This window comes from Protopterus annectens, chromosome 16.part0 (assembly GCF_019279795.1).
Source record: "Protopterus annectens isolate FY-2018-M chromosome 16.part0, PAN1.0, whole genome shotgun sequence".
NCBI classification, from domain to species: Eukaryota; Metazoa; Chordata; order Ceratodontiformes; family Protopteridae; genus Protopterus; species Protopterus annectens.
In genome coordinates, this window is record NC_056750.1 from 340380261 (window position 1) to 340400857 (window position 20597).

General features: G+C 43.2%; 1 protein-coding gene across 1 annotated transcript in view; it reads right to left on the reverse strand.

Annotated features, from left to right (window-relative positions):
- Nucleotides 1-20597, reverse strand: part of NUP188 (nucleoporin 188) — a 3305077-nt gene that overhangs the window by 2524454 nt on the left and 760026 nt on the right. Inside the window, exons 14-15 of the mRNA XM_044058121.1 lie at nucleotides 1868-1957; nucleotides 1307-1372 (exon numbers count right to left, since the gene is read on the reverse strand). Of these exons, the coding sequence (XP_043914056.1) occupies nucleotides 1307-1372; nucleotides 1868-1957 (156 nt within the window). The remainder of the gene's footprint in view (nucleotides 1-1306; nucleotides 1373-1867; nucleotides 1958-20597) is intronic.

The window sequence follows — 20597 nt, forward strand, 5'->3', positions numbered from 1 at the left end:
TTTAAAATTTGGTTTTCCAAACCTTCAGGCATAAAAAGAACATATGTACAAGTCCTGATAAGTGAGACAGTTTGCAGACAGACAGACTTCTGGTGGTCTATGCTTTCTAAACATCAAGCACAAAAGCTTTCAAAGTAAGAAAAGCACTAACATTAAGAGAACTTAATTTTAGATAACCATTCTGCTTTAAGGAAAGAAGAATGCAATAGTAATGCACCACTGTTTAAAGTGCTGCTATAACAAAACATTCTATTTACATGTGTGCATTACAATTAATGCACTGCTCAGTAAAAGCCATGTACAAAAAAATTGAAGCCAGTGGTGGTAGCTCGAGGGCATGTATATGGAAGCAAGTGCACACCAGGGGAGGCAGTAGTATGTCCTGTAGTCATGTAGTTCATATGTCAAGCAAAAAAGCATAGGTTAGTGCTCATTAGAAACATCCCTATAACTTGGGTTCCATCAACACAAGCAATCGGGGAGAAGAGGGCCAAGTAGTGATGCATTACTTATCGAGGATGTCATTACGATGCTACCTGAGATGGGGACAAGGGCACAAAGTACTCTCCTGGTTAACTGGATAACATCCCCACCGGTTGAATCAAGTCTCCTTACTAAGGAACGAAAGGGCTCAATCAAACAGAGAGGATTGGTTAGTCAGCAGGCATGTAGGCAGTAACATACAATGTACTAAAAATAAAAACAATCACCTCCACTAAGCCTTGAAACTGACATAAGAATGCTCAGATTAATGCTCTGCTGAAAAACACCAACCCACTCTCCCTTTTTATGTGACTTTATCCACACTGACTCAGTTTCTTTCCTCAATTGACTGCCTCAGAACTTTGGAAGGGAAGGAAATATCAGGGGGAAAAAAGTAATACATCCTTTAACAGCAAGTCCAAGTTCAAAGAATTAGTAAAAGTGCCGTAGGTCACAGCAGTGTTGAACATCCCTCGTCTTTCTGGGGAAAACGTTACTGCTACGTCACAGTGTATGGTGGAAGCCAGAGGACCTAGTCAAGACTGCAACAAAAACCGGGCATACTGGCAGACATCAGTGGACATGTATGCTAGACTGATGTCACTCCACAACATCCCCTCCCAACAATTTCACTGGAAAACAAAGGGAGAGTGAGACATGGCTTAGTAGTAGTACTGGATTGTGTGTGTTTGGGGAGCGGGTCAGACAAATAATCCAAATTAAAGTAACTTTAGAAGTTTTTGTTGTTTTTTTTTAATATTAAGACAGTTATACAGGTCATTTATACATCCACAAAGAAATTTAAAAGTAGATATATACTTACAGTATCCCAAAACAGCTCAGCCAGGCTTGGGCCTGCAAGTACTTCACATGCTGCATCAATTACATACTGTAAAAAGAAAGACACTGTTTATTTAGTTTCACTGTTTTGCATTGTACAAACTACAAGCAAGAAGTAAAAGAATAAGACTAGCCAATGAAAAATTAAAATGCAGAAGGGAACAGCAACACATACTTGGCACCCAAGTAAAAATCACCATGTTCTTCTAAGGATGCAACTCTGACAATGAGATCAGTTAGCGACCCCAATATGGGGGGAGCAAAGTGAAGTTGGGAATAAGTGCACAACGACGGCTTGCTCATCCAGAAGGGTGACTACAAGTCCACTGAAGTGCTGCCATCTACGAAAAAAAGGTGCATAGCATGCTGCACATGCATTTGAGATCTGTGTTTGGCTTGGTCAAGCCACATTCATGCAGAAGACTTAATGGAGTGTTGCCCCACACAGGACTGAATGGGAAAACAAAATTTAAAAAAGTATGCACCTATGACAATCCAAAAGCAACTTGAATTAAAAATACAGTATCATCATTAACCAACCTACCTGTTGGTCTCCAAGTGTGTGCTCTTCAAACGAAATTAAGACAAAGGACATCAACCCATAGATACACAATCTGGCTGTACTCGCTGTGCACTGAAACAAAAATAAATGTAACCAATAAGAGCAAAAATATCCACCACCATCATTACACGTGAACCAACAGCTCTAAAAAAAATGTAATACATTACCTACCCTTCCCAGTTATTGCAAAGAAATTGTATTCAAAAGAAAGCACATTTTCCACAATCAGTACCAAGAAAGCACTGCGTAAGTGCAATCTGCCACCATAAACTTTTGAGGTCTCATGCTTAAAAAGCACAGTTGTGTACCTACCATAAATGTAGATGTTCAAGTGTATTCACTGTTGCAGTCATTACACTTGAGTTATCCTGCTGGCAGGCGACCCACAGTCGGCCCAAGTTCCAAAGTCTTGGTCCGACGTCGGTTGCTGTCGCCTCTTCCCTGATGTCAGTGTGCCAGTGGTATAAAAGTTGCAACCGACGCCATTTTCTTCAGTTTTTCTTGCCTCAGATGTCAGGTGCCCCCAGATAGGAAGGCTGAAAAGATAAAAATATGCCAAACAACCATGCATATAGTACCATAATCATTACCTTCATCTACATGCAAATACACCACATAGGTTGTATAGAGTTGAGAAGTACAGAATAGTCCCAGCAAAGAGGGGGCTGGTGGGTGGGTAAACCTGGACTGCAACAGTGAATACACTCGAACATCTACATTTATGGTAGGTACACAACTGTACTATGTTCATCGTGTTTCACTGTTGCAGTCATTACACTTGGGTAGAATCCCAAAGCTGAGGTTGGGTGGCTGGGTCTAGATTAGATTTGGCGAGGCTAACAAGCCCTGCAGAACTGCAGCGGCAAAGCCTCCTCTGGATTTGGAGTAGAGAGGTAGGTGATGGTGCTTGGTAAAAGTGTGCACTGAGCTTCAGGTTGCAGCTTCTAATACGTCTTTGGTTGGTACCCCTCTGAGGAAAGCTGCTGAAGTGGCTGCTGCTCTGGTAGAATGAGGCCTAATGCCCTTAGTCACATATTTGCCATGTTGTGCATAACAGAAGCGGATGCAGTGTCCTATCCATTTGGAGATTGTCTGCTTTGTAATAGGCTTTCCTTGTGATCCTGCAGCATATGCTACAAACAGTTGCTCAGTTTTTCTGAAAGCTTTTGTTTTATCCAAGTAAAATCGTAGCTGCCTGTGTATATCCAAAGCGTGCAGAAGTCTTTCCCCTTTATTCTGGGGATTTGGGTAGAAAGTAGGTAAATGAATGGTTTGGTTTAAGGCCACATTGGAGACCACTTTTGGCATGAATGTTGGATTTGTCCTAAGAGAAACCCTATCCTGATGAAAAATGAGGAAAGGTTCCACAGTCATCAGTGCCTGTAACTCTGAGACTCTTCTTGCTGAAGTTATTGCTAGGAGCAGAACAGTTTTCCCATGACAAGAATTTTAGATCAGCTGTGCTGGCTAGTTCAAATTGAGGCAGTGTTAGTTTTTCTAAAACAAAATTGAGGTCCCAAAGTAGGTACTGGTGCTCTCCTAGGGGGTCTTATATTCTTTGCCCCTCTGAGGTACGGTCGCAGTAGAGGATGTGAAAAAAATAGGAGGATCCGTATTGTAATGAGCTGAAATGGCAGAGGCATGGATTTTAATAGATGAAAAAGATAGGCCTTTGTCCAACATCTCAGTCAGGTACTGCAAAATCTGAGGTATATTAGGGACCAGTGGGTCGAGCCCTTGTGCCTGGTTCCAAGCACAGAATCTCTTCCATTTTTCTGCATAAGATTCCCTAGTGCTGGGCCTCCTGGCTTCCAAAATGACATCCATAACAGCTTTAGAGAGAGGTGCAGTCTGAGTGGCTACATTATCTGCCATGCTGCCAGGTTTAAGGTTCTGAGTTGACTGTGCAGAATCTGATTGTTTTGCTGTGTCAGATGATGAGGGATTTGAGGTAGAGGCCAAGGTGGGCCTTGGGACAAAGTCTTTAGGATTGGGTACCAGTGCTGGCGTGGCCAGTCTGGTGCAATCAGGATAATTTTTGGCCTCTCGTCTGACTTTTAGAAGCACCATGGTGAGAAGAGGCATCGGAGGGAAGGCATAGACTGTCAGGTTTTTCCAGCTGAATGATAGAGCATCTACTTTCCATGCTTGAGAGTGATAAGTCCTTGTGCAAAATTTCTGTATTTGGCAATTGTGAGGGGAGGCAAAAAGATCTATGTCTGGGCATTCCCTTGTTATGTTGAACACTTGTGGATTTAGCTTCAATTTGTGAGGATGCATGAGATTTCTGCTTAGTTCATCTGCCAGTGTATTTATTGTTCCTGGCAGGAATTGTGTTGCAGATGTACCTGGTAGGTCAGTGCTGTATTCCACAAAGTCATGGCTTGTCTGCATAGGGGGTAGGAATGTGTGCCCCCTTGCTTATGTACCACATAACTGTGGTATTGTCCGTCTTTATTAATAGTTGTCCTGGATGTATTAGGTCCTTGAAGGCTGTCAGGGCATTCTGTACAGCTAGCATCTCTTTTTGATTGATGTGAAGATGCATTTGTTCCTTGGGCCACGTGCCCTGAATACATTTTCCTGCCATATGTGCTCCCCAGGTATAATCCGATCCATCTGTTATTGCCTGCCTGGCTGTAGGTAAGATGAAAGGCTGTCCCTTGTTGTGGTGACAGGCCTGGGACCACCATCAAAACTCCTGTTGTAGGCAGGGAATCAAGGTTATGATTGTCTGTAGGCTGTGACAATGCTGAGTCACAACACTTTTTAGATACCACTGTAGTTTCCTCATATGCAGTTTTGCATATGGAATTAGTAGAATGCAGGATGCCATGAAACCCAGAGCCTGCAGAATTTTTCTTGCAGGGAGCTGGGTCTTTGTTGCCACCATTTCAAAGTAATGAGTCAGTTGCCTCTGCTTGTCTGGCGTGAGATAAGCCATCTGGGCAGTTGTACTTAAGCTTGCACCCAGGAATATTATCTCTTGAGAGGGCATTAGTTTTGATTTATTTTCGTTTACTGTGTACCCTAGGCAAATTAGCAATCTTTTTACAAACGCCAGGTGCTTTAGAAGAATATCCTTGCTCTCTGCTTGAATAAGGCAGTCGTCCAAGTAGGGATATATTTGAATACCTTTTTGTCTGCAAAATGCAATTACTGGTGCCAGACATTTTGTGAAGACCCTGGGCGCAGTAGATAAGCCAAAGGGCAGTGCAGAGAATTGGTAATGCATTGAGCCAGCTATAAATCTGAGGTATCTTCTGCACGATTGTGTGATTGGGATGTGCAGGTATGCCTCCTTGAGATCCAAAGTAACTAGCCAAGCCTTTTTGCCCAGCATGGGCAGAAGTTGTTGTAGTGTTAACATTTTGAATTTTGGAACATCCAGGAAAGTATTTAGGATTGACAGGTCCAGTATTGGTCTCCAGGCTTTGTCTTTTCTGGGTACTAAGAAAAGTCTCGAGTAAAATCCTTGTCCCAGTTCTTCTTGTGGAACTTTTTGAATAGCTCCAATATCCATAAGAGCAGCAATCTCTTTTTGTGCCTCTGCCCATTGGTTGTGTGGCAGTTTGGCATACCTTTTGGTTTTGGAAGCGTGTGGAAGTGGAACCTGTACCCCTGAGAAACTATATTCAGCACCCATTGGTCTTGGGTGATCATGTGCCAATTTTTTGAGAAAAGTGCTAGCTTTCCCCCTAGGGGTGCTGTCAACTGGTAAGAGCTTGGCATTTGCAGAGGGAAGTCATTGTGACTGTTTCCTATAAGGTTGTGATTGGTCTTATCCTCCTTTGGGGGGGTGAAGCACCCCATTGTTTAGGTCTGTAGGAGCCTTGGGGCTGAGATCTGCCTCTTCGCATCTGTATCTGCCTCTTTGTGGCCTGTCTGACACTGGAAAGGACCAATTTTTTTGAAGGCCAGTTTCTGCTAAATCTAGGTGGTTGAACCTGTAAGAAATCTTTCACTGTTTGCATTGACTTTGCTTTATCCTCCAGTTTCTTTAACACCTCTTCTGCCTTAAAACCAAACAAAGTATCATGCTGTACTGGAGCATCCAATAATTTTACTTTAACATGGTCAGGTAAAGTTTGTTCTTTCAACCAAGCATGTCTTCGAATAACTGAGCCTGTAATTGCGGCTCTACAAGAAGCCTCTAATTAATCAAAACCACACTGCAGAGTATGCTTTCCCACTTGCTCAACTGCATGCAATAAATCCTGCATTTCTTTACTGTCAGGACTTTCTATATTTGTAACCATTTTCTGCTTTAACAATGACATGAGATACTGTTGATATTTAAGCATGTGAAACTGACAGTTTAAAGCTCTTACAGCTAAAGTAGCAGAAGTGTAAACTTTTTTCCCCCCATCTGTCCAGAGCTCTGGAATCCCTATCTGAGGGGACAGGATTTTTGGCAGTGGAAGCTTTAACCCCTTTAGGACCCTGAGAAATTGTTTATGCGTCTGCAGCGGTGTTTTTATAAAGAAATTTATGAGAGTCAGGGACCCTGTAGTACCTGAATGGCTTTACTGGTGCAGGGGGGTAAAGAATCTGGAGACAGACTGGATTCAGAAAAAACATCAACAATATCAAGCACAGGGGGGGGATAGCCAAGGGCCTGTGCCGAGGCAATAGAAGGAAATCTTGGAGCCTTTTCATGGATTCTGAGTAATCCTGGCTCTCCCAATGGAAATGCTCCCTCATGGTGTGCAGGGTTTCCCCAAAAGAATAATCCTCAGGCGTTGAGGCTGAAGGAATGGACTCTTCAGCATCAGAGTCCCCATAGGGAGGGAGAGAATAGCCCTGATCAGAAGAAGAATCAGAGGAAATGAAAACCTGATCAAAGGAATCAAAAGCAGTGTCTTGCCTAAGCCTTTTGTCAGGAGGGGGATGGGAGCCCCTGATTAAAGTAATAAGGTCTTCGGCCATTTTAAGCATCTGTTTCTTTGGCATGGATGACTGTTCTGGAGAATGCTGCACTTGTTTCCTTGTGTTTAATGGTGTTTTTGACTTTGCCTTTGCTGCTGTAGTAGCTTTAATTGCAAGCTGTGAAGGTCTGAAAACACCCTCAGAAGCCGGTGCCTGCTCAGCGGCTCCAGACCCATCTGAGGGTATAGTTTCCATAGGCCCAATACCTTGAGTTTCCACAGACCTCGGTGTCTCCGTGTGGCTGTCGGTTACGGCCTGTGGCTCTGAGGTAGCGGGTGTGTCAGGGGCTGCGAAAGCACTTCTCTGAGAACAGGCGAAGCAGCAACTGGCCTAGAAGAGGCTTAGTCGTCGGTTTTGGACCTCGGATGCCTGTCTTTTTTTTGTCTTTGCATTTTTTATACATTCCGGTCGTCGGATGTTCCGACAGCATTATATAATTAAATCTTCGTCCAAAATAATGTAAAGCAAAATCAAACCAAACCAATGTTTAATAGTGCGTTTATTGAATCTAGCACAAAGCCGACAACTAGTAACATCGTGTTCAGGGCCTAGACAAGGAATGCAGTAAGAGTGAAAGCCCTTATGAGGTATTTGCTTCCCACAAGAAATACAATTATTAACTTTTACTGACATCGGTCTGGAGCAAGAAAAATTTTCCCCAACGGGGTACTTAGCTTTATTGAAGACTTCGGTTCTGAAATTCAATTTTGAAAATCTCAGGAGTCGGCCGACCGGCACCTGCGAACTGCTTTTGCTTCGGGCACCGCGCGGCAAGAAAGACTGGAGAAAATGGCGTCGGTTGCAACGTTTATACCCCTGGTGCGCTGACATCAGGGAAGAGGCAACAGCAACTGACGCCGGACCAAGACTTTGGAACTCTGGCCGACTGTGGATCGCCTGCCAGCAGGATAACCCAAGTGTAATGACTGCAACAGTGAAACACGATGAACATCACATTCAAACCAATTTCCTTTTGTTTTTTTTTTTTTTTTGACACTCCAAGGTATTACAGTACCACCACCCTTACTTACAAGTCAATGCAAATAAGGTAATCTCTGAAAAGCAAACACTAATATCAATACCAACATCATAGCCTCTAGTTACATCACCAAAATGAATGGTCTAACTGACCAGTGAAACTGTAGCAAGCATTATTTTCCTTTTAGTCAGATGTAATAAATAGGTTAATAACTAACTTATTAATACCAGGACACTTTCTTGAAAGTTTTTTTTATTTTATTTATTTTACATTTGTTGACCGGGACAGTCCGACTGGATATATGTCCATTTTCAGAAGAGGCCCGGGGAGAAAAGCTCCAAGGTTAACAGTAAAACAACACAAAGAAACAATTTAGAAAAAGGAGCTACATACATTCATTTGTGCATCTATAACAGTACTTACCATACATACATTAGTTACATTGCTTACAGCTGTTAAATTACATACATATTCAGACTTCATCAGTTACAGATACTGGGTAGAAATATTTTGCATCTTGACATTCTGGCTAAAGATATAAATATTAGCAGATAATTCAGGCTCCCTTCCTGTTATAGGACTGTACTCACTACGATTGAGGAAAAGGACTAGACCCTATTTGGTATGAAACTAGTATATTTAAGATGGGGCATGAAATGGTGATGTAGAGAGAAATCTTAGTTGGGTCTAGAGCATGGGCATAACCAGTGTGATTTGAGGTGACTAGTTTGTATTTGAATATGGCTAAGGATGGCTGTAATGTCAAATCTGTTGGTAGACAGTTCCATGTTTTACCAACAAAGTTGGCAAATAGTGAGTCACCAGCAGAGTGGTTTGCTTTGACTGTTTGAACCAATAGTCTGGTGGAGAATCGGAGTGGGCGATTGTTGCTGTTGGGGGTGATTATATTTTTTAATGCTGGAGTTTATGGGCAGTAGAGAACTTTATGTTACTACGAGTTGATTGAACTGTAGTAAGTTGGGAAGTTCCATCCATTCCTAAGAGGTTTAGATTGATGCAGTGGTGGGTCCGGTATGGTGCGTCTGCAGCAAATCTAGCAATCTGGTTATAGCAGGTTGCTAGTTTAAGATCTGATTTGTTCAGGTTGGAGAAGAGAGGTGAGGCACAGAGAAGGGTAGATAGTAGTTGGGATCGGGCAATTGTGGCTCTAGCTGGTGGGGGTGAGGAATGATTTGATCCTATATAGTGATCAGAGTTTTTTGACTGTTTTTATGGTTTGATTTGTGTTTGTCAAACCTGAGGTTGTTATCCACTACAATACCTAATAGTTTGGTTTGGGGTTCTGGGGAGATGATTGTGCCATTGTTTGCGGTTATGTTCAATGGTGTTGTTGGGTACCTGCTTATGGGGGAGAATATAAGCAGTTTAGTTTTGTTGGGGTTTAGAATCAGGAGGTGGTTTGTGAGCCAGTTTTCAGCTGTGTTGAAGGTGTTCTGGGTTAAGGTAAGTAGGCTAACAGGCAAGGTTTCAGAACAAATTAGAGTAGAGTCGTCTGCATACTGTATGCAGGTAGCATCTGGGATGGCTGTATGTAGGTCATTGGTAGACAGAGAGAAAAGAAGGGGTCCTAATATGGTGCCCTGGGAAACTCCTAGTGTGATAGGGAGGCTGGATTATAGCTTGGTTTGCCAAAGCACTGCCTGTTGCCTACCAATTAGATAGGATTCAAACCAACTGAGTGCATGATTGTTTAAAGCAAAGGACTAAGGTTCTCATAAGTATTTTATGGTCTACCATGTCAAAGGCCTTGGATAGATTGAGAAATAATGCGGGGGATAGTTTGTTGTTGTTCTGGTTTTGGTTTATGATGTTTGAGAATGAAAGGAGGGCTGAGGTGGTACTATGATTTGGCCTGAAACCGTGTTGAGTATTGGGACAGAAGTTTGTTGTGGGTGAGATATTGCATAAGTTGCATGTGTATACACTTTTCCATGATTTTAGCTAGTGGAGACAATATAGCAATAGGCTTATAGCTTGACAATTCAGTAGAACTGCCTCCCTTGTGAAGAAATATAACGTGGGAGATTTTCCAGATGGTGGGTATGGTGGCTTCAGATAGGGTCCAGTTAATCAGTATAAAGACTGGGTATGTTATACAATCTGCAGCCTTTTGTAAGTAGTCTGCAGGAAGCAGATTAGCAGCTAGAGATGTGGGTCTCAGTTTCTTAAGTAGGGTCGCTATTAGATCGGTAGGTACAAATATGAAGCTAAACGGTGTTTGGGTACTGGTAGGGGCTAAACTTGGATTAGGGACATTAGGAGTGAGTTTGCTGGCCAGAGATAGGATAGTCTCTGTGAAAAAGGTGTTAGCTATATTTTCAGAGGATTTATCATTGGTGGTTACGGGGCGTGGGGTGGTAGTTTGGCCTGGGCGGAGGAGTTTGTTGAGCACAGCAAGAACCTTTGAGGTCTATTTTGGTGGGTTTGTTGTAGGTGGCAGTAATAGTTCTTTTTATAACTTTTTTTTGGTGTCATTTCATAGTTGTCTGAATTTAAGTTGATCATTGGGGTTTTTTGTTGTTCACTAGATAGCCCACACCTTGTTTCTTAGTGTGATTTTTTCTTTGGTGTCTTTGGTGATCCATGGCACAATATTAACTTTGGTTCTGACGGTACGAGTGGGAGCATGGGATTTAGCATTAAAGTATAAGACTGCATCATCTAGGGGGAGATTCTTTAGGGCTAACCAGTTACAAGCCTAAAGTCAGTTATTAAATTCATTGAGGTTGAAGTTCCTGTGGCTTCTAATAGTCCTGTAAGTGGAGTTTTGGGAGTAGTTTACCTTAAACTCGATTATATAGGTGAGGCAATGGTCACTGTGGTCATCAGGTAAAGTACCAAATGTATAGTATTGTGGGGGGTTGTTAATGTGTCTCCAGTCAAGGGTACTATCTTTTTGGTTGCAATTACCTATCCTAGTGGGAGGGGATACAGTCTGGGTAAAACTATGTAGGTTTACATGGGTTGTAAGGGTTTCAGCGGAACAGGTGTTTCAATCAAGGTTGAAGTCCCCTAGTATGATGGTTTCTTGTGGATGGGCAAGGGATAGACAGTTTAAAAAGTGTTCAGGGGTTTCTGTGTTCTTACCTGGGGGAATGTAGCCACAGACTATGTTTATGTTTTTGTTACTGTTAATTTTTAGTTTGGCGATGAGAATTTCAGCATTGTTGATTTGGGGGGGGGGGGGGTTGTTGCATGTCCAAAGTGATAGGTAAGTCAGATTTGTAAAGTATGGCTACCCCGCCACCCTTCTTGAGGAACGGTCTAGTCTATGCGTATTGTACCCTGGTGGCAATACCTCATTGTCCTTAGTGGAAGGTTTTAGCCACGTTTCTGTGAGGCATAGTATATCAGGTGTATTAAGATCTAAGAGGGTGTGAACATGATGAATTTTATTGTTTATGTTCCTGATGTTTAGATGGCAGGAGCCAGCAAGGAGTTTGGTGGCCTGCTTGATGGAGCAATGTTGGTAGGGAGGCTTGGGTTGAGATGTGTGGGTGGGGCCAGGGTTTGTATGGATGTCGCCATCCATTGCTAGGTTGTTTCTTAACCTGAGTAGTAGTTTCCATATTTTATGGAGAATTTTTTGATAGTGTGTGGGTTTGGGTGTAATGTAGCAGGATCTAGTAAGGATGTATTTCTGCGGAGTTGAGAAGTTGGATATATGGGGTAGTGAGAGGTGAGCATTTTTATTTATGCCTATTAGAGTGGAATTTTGAAATGTTGGTTATTGGTAGCCTAGTTTACTCTTGGTTTCATAGGCTGAGAGAAGGTAGGGGATGAGCAACACTGTTGTTAGCAGGGTTGGTAATAGCAACGTGGAGATGACATAGCTACCTAACTTGACACTAGAGTCTAGGAAATGACACGGGAAGGGGCAAGTGATTGCTGATTGAGTAGCGCTGATTTGAGTACAGGTGGTCACTGATTGGTTATTGTGGGGATAGGGTGTGGTTTAGACTAGTTACATTTAGGAGTAAGGGGGCAGGTGGGACGGGGTTAAACAAATCACAAGACACCAGACACCAGTGCTCAGAGCTACAGGTAAATGGCTTAATTTTAAAGTCGAATTAATGTTAGGGGATGCGTTTTAAAAGTAAATTTACTACAAGAGATATTTATTTTGGAAAAAAAGCCTAGTTTTGGGTACAGGGAGTGGGGTAAATTGGGGATGGTAGTCTCTAGGTTTTGATAATACTAGAGACTGTAGGCAGAGCAATTTTAGGTCAATTTCTTACGGTTAATTAGGGGCTCAGGGGCTAACCTCCAGTGCAGTACCCAGTATCAGTGAAGCAGTAGCTTTGCGGTAAATATTTTTTATGTAATATTAACCTTTTGCAGTTTTGCTTGGTTTAAGGGTAAGGTGGTACAGCCTTCCGCATTATTCGCAGGCTGGAAGGCTTGTAGCTTGTTCTGCAGCATGGGAAGTCTATCTGGGATCTGAGTCCTAATGGATAGATTGGGTAGAGTTAACAGCAGGCAGACCTTCCTTCCACTCCAGTCTCAAACATTAGCCACTGAAAGTTGTTGTACAAACAAAAGAACAATGAGATAAGCATGTGAGACCTACCAGAAAAGTAATAAGTATCTCGCACAACAGGCAGAATGAAGGAGGTGTAAAGACAGACAGAAAAGCAGCAAGTGGGACCTACCAGAAAGGTTTACTATGTAGACTAATGGAAATCTCAGCAAGGAACAAATATTAAAGTCATGCTGACCAACATATAAACAGCCACTGTCACATGATCCAAAGTTTAGTTAGCTCTGCTGAACTGACTCATTAGCTAGCACTTCAAAAGCAGTCTCTCAAGCCTAACAGAGGTGGTGGCTTTCACCACTTTCAGAATCCAGCAGACAGTTATCTGCTAGTTTAAAAGGTATAAGCCATTCTAATTAAAAGTTATGTACCCACCACAGCTAGGCATCTGTGTTGTCCATTTTCATTCTTCCTCAACAAATGGGTTCAGATCCGATCCTCGGATTAGACTCAAAATCATACTCTATACTTTGGATCCAACTATTGAGCTCCTCCCTCTACCCACAATATCCTTGTCCATCCTGAACAACTCAGATCGAGTTTACCATAAAATCTCTAAGGTGGATGAAAGCTCTCATTTTTTCAACAAGTGGACAAAAGCACACATTTCTTTCAATATTGTAACTACCTTGAGCTAGTGGGTGTTTGCATTTTTTGTTTTTTATGTTTTTACAGTTCCACAGTTTGTTTTTTTGGTTTAGACAGAAAAGAGATAACTGAAAGAGGAGGTCTCAAACCCAGAACTACAAGTTCCAATAAACAATTCAACAGGTTCCCTCCACAAGATTTAAGGATGGGAGATGGATGGGAGGGAAGTTGAGGAAGAATGACAGTGGACAACACAGATGCCTAGTTATGGTAAGTATTAACTTTTAAATCCAATGTCCTTTTCATTCTTCCTCAGCAAAGGAGACAGAATCCCAAGCTACGCTGATCTTGGGTGGCCCTCACGGAAGGATATTCTGGAGTGCTGCTGAGCCAAAGGCAGCTCTTCTTCTGGATACTAGATCAAAATGGAATGAGTGACAGAGGTATGAACACTGGATCATGTGGCTGCTGCGCAAATAACAGAGGTTCTTGACCTAAAGGCAGGTGAAGTGGCCATAGATCTAGTTGAGTGGGCTTTCGGTGGTCTAGGTAAGGAAATGCCTTATTGAGAATAGATCGAGGAAATGCAATTTGTCATCCATTTAGCTAGAGTAACTATAGAAATTGGATAACCTAGTCTTTTTGATGAGAAGGAAACAAATAGCTGATCAGACTTTCTGATTTGTCTTGTGCTGTGTAGGTAAAAACATAATTGTCTTTGCACATCTTTGAGCTGTAGCATGTATTCTCCCTTATATGAGAAATTTGGAAAGACTGGTAAGTGAATGGATTGGTTAATGTTTGATTTAAAAGCTACTTTAGTTAGAAGGGAAGGATTTGTCCATAAAGTAACCCTTATGGAAAATAAGGTAGGGCGTCTTTGCTGAAAGAGACTGGAGTTCAGAAATTCTTCTTGCAGAAAGTACAGTTGGGTACTCTTACCATAAATGTAGATATTTGAGTCTATTCACTGTTGCAATCTTGACCTGTGGGATTTCCCGTCATTGAAGTCCTTAGCCGGCCTGACTAAGAGTACAACTTTTCCCTCCTATGACCAGTGGACACCCTTACCTGACATCAGTATGCTGGGATATAACTGGAGTCCACCAACGTCATTACCTCAGTTGTTTTCTTGCTCCTTGGAGTTCAGAGCCCCCCAACAGGAGCAGCAGGTCAAGACCAGATGGTTCGGGCAGGGATCCCAAGGCAGGCAGGAGTGAAGAGTAGGGGTTTCAGGTAAATGAGAAACAGCAGTAGCAATCCTGTAAGGCTATGAGGAGAAGGAAGGAGGGAGGGAAACAAGACTGCAACAGTGAATACACTCGAACATCCGCATTTATGGTAAATGTACACAACTGCACTGTTCTTTGTGTTTTGCAGTTCTGACTTGAGGGAAGATTCTCAAAGCTGAAAGTGGGAAGGTGGTGAAGTAAGATGAGAAGAAAAAGTTTTGTAGGGTTTATAGAGGCAAAGCCTGAACTGGAGTAGACGAAGGCTGACCGTAGTAGTGCCTGGTGAAAGTGTGCACTGAAGATCACTTGGCAACCTCCCCCTCACTCTTGGTAGGTACACCCTTCAGGGAGGTAGTAGAGGATCCAGATGCCCTAGTTGGATGCGGCCTTAGTTACATCAGTGATCCTTCTCGGATTGTAAAAAAAAAAAAAAAAAAAAAAAAAAAAAAAGGATAGTACAGACAGACAGAGATCCCTTTGGAAATTGTCGGCAAGATACAGGGTCTCCTTCAGTGGTGATAGCAATGGTAACATTGCATTGGTAAAACATTCTGATGGGTTTTATGTGGCCATTTAGTAGGGTAGCAGCCTGTGGATGTTTGAGAAACTTAGGATACCCTTCCATCAATACTGTGGGTTTGGAGAGAAGAAAGGTAGATGCCTGGCTAAATATAAGGAAGCATCAGTCACCAGCTTGGGCCTGAAGGGAGGATTAGGCCTGAGAAAGAGATTCTACCAGGATGAAAGATGATCAGAAAAGTTCTCCTGCCATGAAAGTCTAGAGTCTCAGAATTCCATAGCTGGAGAGAAAGGTAGTAAGCAGGCAGAGTTCCATGCTAGAAATATTAAATTTGCATGAGGTTAAAGTCTTTTGTACGATAAGGGTTAGGGTAGCAAGGTGGTGTACGAGGTCTCCCCCCCCCACCGGGGGGGGGGCAGAAATGGAAGGCCCTAGGATAGAAACTGTGTGGCTAGTGGGTGGGAGAAAGTAGGGGAGGGAAAGTAGGCATAGTCAAAGAGGATTTTAGAGTACAACCAGTTGACAGGGATCTCGGCCCTGATGGGATCCTGATATGACTGTACACCCCCAGTTTGAAAACCTTTCTATTATGCTGCCCAGGTTCTTCTGGAGCTAGGCCTCATGGCTTTTCCTAAGATGTTCTGCACTTGCTAATGCAGTGAAGTGTGTGTGTGTGTGTGTGTGTGTGTGTCACTAAGATCAGAAACCTGGATCACCTGCGCTATCTCCAAAGTCAGTGCACTTGCACCTAGTACTACAGAGAGAGTTGGAGCCCTAACCTCCACCCAGATAGCGTAACACTCCAGCTAACAGACAGTGAGAGAAGGTATGTTTCAAGCTTACAGGAAGAGAGGCTAAGGGGAAGAAAGTACCAGAGCAGAATTGTCCAAACTGCTGCTATAAGAAAGGACCTGGGCACTCTTCTGTGATTTCTGGGAAGTCTTGGGAAGTGGCATTGTTACGAAGGCCTAAATGAATAGGGGGGCTGTTCATGAGAATGAAAAGGTGTTTGTAGCTTAGGCTGAAAGAGGGTTGGGTCTTGGAGCTAACCTTTTCAACTGTGTGTTTTCCCTGGTGGTAAAGAGTTCCATCTGCGGGATCCTCCATCCCTCGGCTATGTTGAGAGGAATCTCCCGATGCAACTGACACTTGAGGGTGCCTACAAGCTTCTGCTAATTTGTCTGCTAGTTGGTAGAGCACCCCTGAGATGTATTCAGGCCACCAATGCCATCCCATTGAGTTAGCAGGAGGGGACCATTAAGCCCATAGCTATGCCGGGAGGGCAAGGATGGGTTTTTGCCTAAGTTTTTCTGCCATGTGTGTGTCATAGCCCATGACCACAAATAACATCCCTGGGTTTTGATTTCTGTTCTAGGTACTAGTGAAGCTCTTTAGTGCTGTCAGGAGCTCCTTTTTTGTCTAAGTGCTTATTCATTTTCTTGTGTTAGTAACTGTAGTAAGAATACAACTCAAGTAGTCCATGGAGTTCAGTAGTTGAGACTTTTGGCAGCAGAGTGGAAGGCTTGGGATTAGAGAGAAGTCCTTTGTATACCTGACGTAAAACACATTTATGCGTGGTATCAGAATTACTTGGCAGATGGTGGTTGTGAATACTGGCCCCACAAATTATGGAGGTACCACTGAGGTCTCCTAATGTGTAAGCTAGCTTGGGAAACAGGGGAATGAAGAGACAAAATTGCCCAGCATGAGGAGAAACTTCCTGGCTGTAAAACTGCGTTTTTAAAAGGTGAGGTTAGGTCTTCATGAGACCATTACACAAAGCATACCTTTCTTTTGGCTTTACTTGACCACTGCTTCCTTCAGGGCTCACTTTTCCTCCTTATCCAGGAAGTATGACCTCTTGTGAACAGCCTAAATCCATCAACCTCTGCTTCCCAAGCTGCAAGGATTACAGGTGTACACCATATGCCCAGTCTGTCCGTAATGTTTTGAATACTGTTGGTCAGAGGGGACACCCTGTCTGGAGGCAAGAAGAATAAATTCCATCAGGGTCCCACCTTAGAACAGTATTCTGTTTGAGCGAGAGCTTTGGATTCAGGGTTTGTTATGGCGGAATCTCTGGAATGTAAAGGGCTGTTTGTTAGCCAAGTCTGAGCTGTGTAGTGCCTTGGTATTGGACCATGTGAGGCATTTAGCAGTAGGCAATGGGAGGAGCCAAGTGTTAAGTGACTATCCAAGGGGGGCAGAGAAATAGTCAAAAGGGCAATGTGTAAACTGTTAAAGTTTGGAACTTGTAAACAGAATGGTTATTGCAGTTTTACTTGGTCTTCTAGAACCACTTTGGGCTGTGTTGTGTTCTTTCAAAGTTTGGAACTTGATAAAGACTCTGTAATCCTCAGCTAGATCCCCCTTCTGGGAACAAGGAAGAAGTGTGCTTTTAGGACTAGAGTCCCTAGGAAAACCCTAGGGAAGGACATAAATTAAGAATAGTGAAGGGTGATAACTCCTTCAAAGGTCAGTAAAAAGTCACTAGACTGAATAAAAAAAGGCCATGTTGTTTGAATAGTGTCATTCTTTCTTCGGGGGAGGGGGTGGGAAGGGGGCAGGTACGTGCCATGAAAGGGTCACAATTGCTCCCTCCAAGGAACCAGAGTAGAAGTCGTCCCTGGTGTGGGGGGAAGATCAGTGGCCTTGCCAGAATCCCTGGTGCTGAGGTCACTTTCCTTGGCCTGCTTTGGGATAGGAAGGAAAGGAGCAGAGCTTACTGGAGTAGTTTCTGATTAAATGTGGGGGTTGCACCTGCAAGAAGGATTTGGCTGTCTGCCTTGACTTAAGCTCTGTCCTCCATATTTTTGAGTATAGCTACTGCTTTAGGGCGAGAGAGATACTTTTTATCTAAGGAAGCATCCAAACATTTGGACTTTACATGTTCTGGGACGTCTTGTTCCCATAACCATATCTGCCTCCTGACACATCCAGTGGCTGCGGCCCTGGTGGCAGCCTCCAAAGCGTCAAACCCACGGTGCAAGGAATGCTTTGTAACTTGTGAGGTGGAACTGCAAATGTCTGTTAATTCTTTGGTTAAGGTCTTATTTTCAGCTGGTCAATAGCTTTTGCCTCATTTGTTCCAGCAGTGTCTCTGTTTTATTAAGCAGAAATGGCAGTTCAATTCCCTCATAGAAAGGGTGACAGAAGAGTATACTTTCTTGCCAAATCTATCAAGGGGTCTACCCTGCATATCACTGGGTAGTGGGTTGTTTGATGTGCTGGTACCCTTGGGTCCAGGACAGAAAACCTCTGAGTCTGCTGAAGGGTTATTAAAAAGGTGTTAATGTGAAGCCATAACCCTGTAGAATCTGTCCAATTTTCTGGGTGCAGGAGCAAGGGAAACTGGTCTCAAGAGGATTCTTAAAAATTATCATCAAACACCTCTAAAACTGGGGGAACTGCCAGGGGTTTAAGTTCTGGGAGGTGGAGAAATTCACTTATTTCTTGTAATGGGGAAAAATCTTGTTCTTCCCAATGAAAATATTCCCCAAGGGAGTGTAAAGTTTCCCCAAAGGGCAGATCTTCAGGAAAGCAGCCAGAAGGCAAGGTTTCCTCAGAGTCAGACTCCTGAAAAGGAGACCAAGAGGGCTATTTTTCAAAGGTTCAGCCCTCCTGGTCCGAGTCCAGCCTAGTCTGAAAATAGTCCGTAGGAACTCCTAGGATTGGGTCTCTCTTCCTTTTCCCAGCGGTAGACTCAAGGGGGGTATCTGCCCCTTACCAGGGGAAGCAAATCCTCTGCTATTAAGTCCTGCTGAGAGGCCTGAGACTGGCAGCTAGAAGCAACGACTTCCCACCAGCAGATTTTTGTTTAGGCCTGGGGGTTGTTAAACACACAAGATATCTGAATACCTCTGAGGCAATGGAATGCTGTATTCGCCAGATGCAGAAGCCTGCACAGTGGTCTCAGACCCGACAGACAAATGGCAGTCAACTAGTGTTGAGGGGCCTGACAGCATATTGGCTTCCTAAAGGGTCTTGACTGAGGCCTTCTCCACCACCTCAATCATAAGAGGGGGCTGCAAAGGCACCTCACCGACTTGCACAGTAACTAGTCCTGATTAGGCTGTTTGCATTTAGGCAGATCTATGTCAGGATGCAAAATACACGCCATACCACATGGAGATTCAGAGGACTCGCTAACAGACCTAGGTAAACTGTCTCACCTAGACCAAATACATCTGGAATTGAATCAGATGCAGAAATGACAGTTGGGGGACATTGTGGACAGGGCCCAAACAAGTAACAGAGTGTGGAAATCCTGGTGTGGAATTTGTTTACCACAAAGGAAGCAGTTAACTTTCTCTGACATTAGTTACAAAAAAAAAATAAAGAATTCCCCACTGGGGTACTTAGCTTTCTGAATTATTCGTTCCAGGGCAGGCTGACCAACACATGTACTGGATTGTCTACTTTGGGCTTCAACAACAAGAAAGAACTGAAGTAATGATGTCGGTGTACTCCATTTATACCCTAGTGTACTGTGGTCAGGCAAGGGCGTCCGTCAGTCAAATAAGGAAGGAAGAATTTTACTCTGGTAGTCAGGCAGACCATGGGCTTCCACTGTGGAAAATCCCATAAGTCAGGACTGCAACACTGAAACACGAAGAACATGCAAGACGACGGTTTTCCATGAAAGAAATTTTAGGTTATTTTTTTGCTGAAGGTTCAAAGGGATCTTGAGTTAGATATTGTAGTACAATTGTCAGATCCCAGGGAGGCGAAGGATCCTTTACTGGTGGTCTAAGGACAAAATTACCTTTTAGAAATGCTTTACATAAGCCAAAGAATTTGTCTCCTGAATGAAAACCGGAAATGGCTGCCAATTGTGGTTTAATTGTAGAAAAGCTAGCTCCTTCTTAAAAAAGGAGCCAAATGTTCAAGGGCAACAGGAACTGGAGCCGACAAAGGACCAGCATCATTTTTTAAATGTCCAAAGGGAGAATCTTTTCCACTTGCTCTTGTAAACTTTCTTGGTGGAATTTTTTTGTGATAATAATATAATGGTACATACTGGGGAAAGAATTATCAGAAGTGGAGAAACCATGCAGTCAATCTGAGGGCCTAGATATTGGAATAACTCACTCCTGAAGTGTAAGAAGAGATCTAGAATAGTTTCCAGTATCCATGGAGGATAACGAAGATTAGGCCATAGGAAGGGCAACCACACCTGTCAAAGCCAGTAGGGAGCAATGAGGATGACGGAGCTCTTCAACTGGACTGCTTTCAGTAGGAGTTTAGGAATCAAGGCAAGAGAAGAATCAGTATAGAGGAGATTGGATGGCCACACGTGGACAAACAGCATCTCTCCGACTCCCCGGGGGGGGTACCTAGTGCACTTATTGTTGAGGGGAGAAGCAGCAGCAAGATGTCCCCAATGACAAAAAATCTCTTCTGGCACAAATTGAGAAACCACTTGTGAGGCATCAGATTGGACCCGCTTAGTCTGCTAAGATTTTGGTTTCCCTGGAATGTGCGTTGTAGCTAGAAAGCAGTTTGAGGGGATTGCTCATTGCCACACTCTCATGGCCTCTCTACAGAGAGGGTAAGACTGGGTTCCCCCCGTGTTTGTTGATGTACCAAACATGTTGTTGGCCTGAATAGCAGCAGTCCCAAGGAATTAGATTTTGTAGATTTACCAGGGGTTTTTTGAGCCCCCAAAGATGATGATGTAAGCAGGAGGAAGGGGGCCTTTTAAGATTAACTTGCTGTGTCAGTCAGCCAAAGCCCTTGGATTACAGGTAGACCAAATGTTGCAGTTGGTTTCCAAATGGGAGACTCCAAGACCATAAATGCACTCCTTGTGATCAGAGTTTGGAATTTTGTGCCCGCAAGAACTGCACAACAGAAGGAAGGTCGACAGTACTACAAAAAAAAGCACTAAAACAAACTTTTTTGTC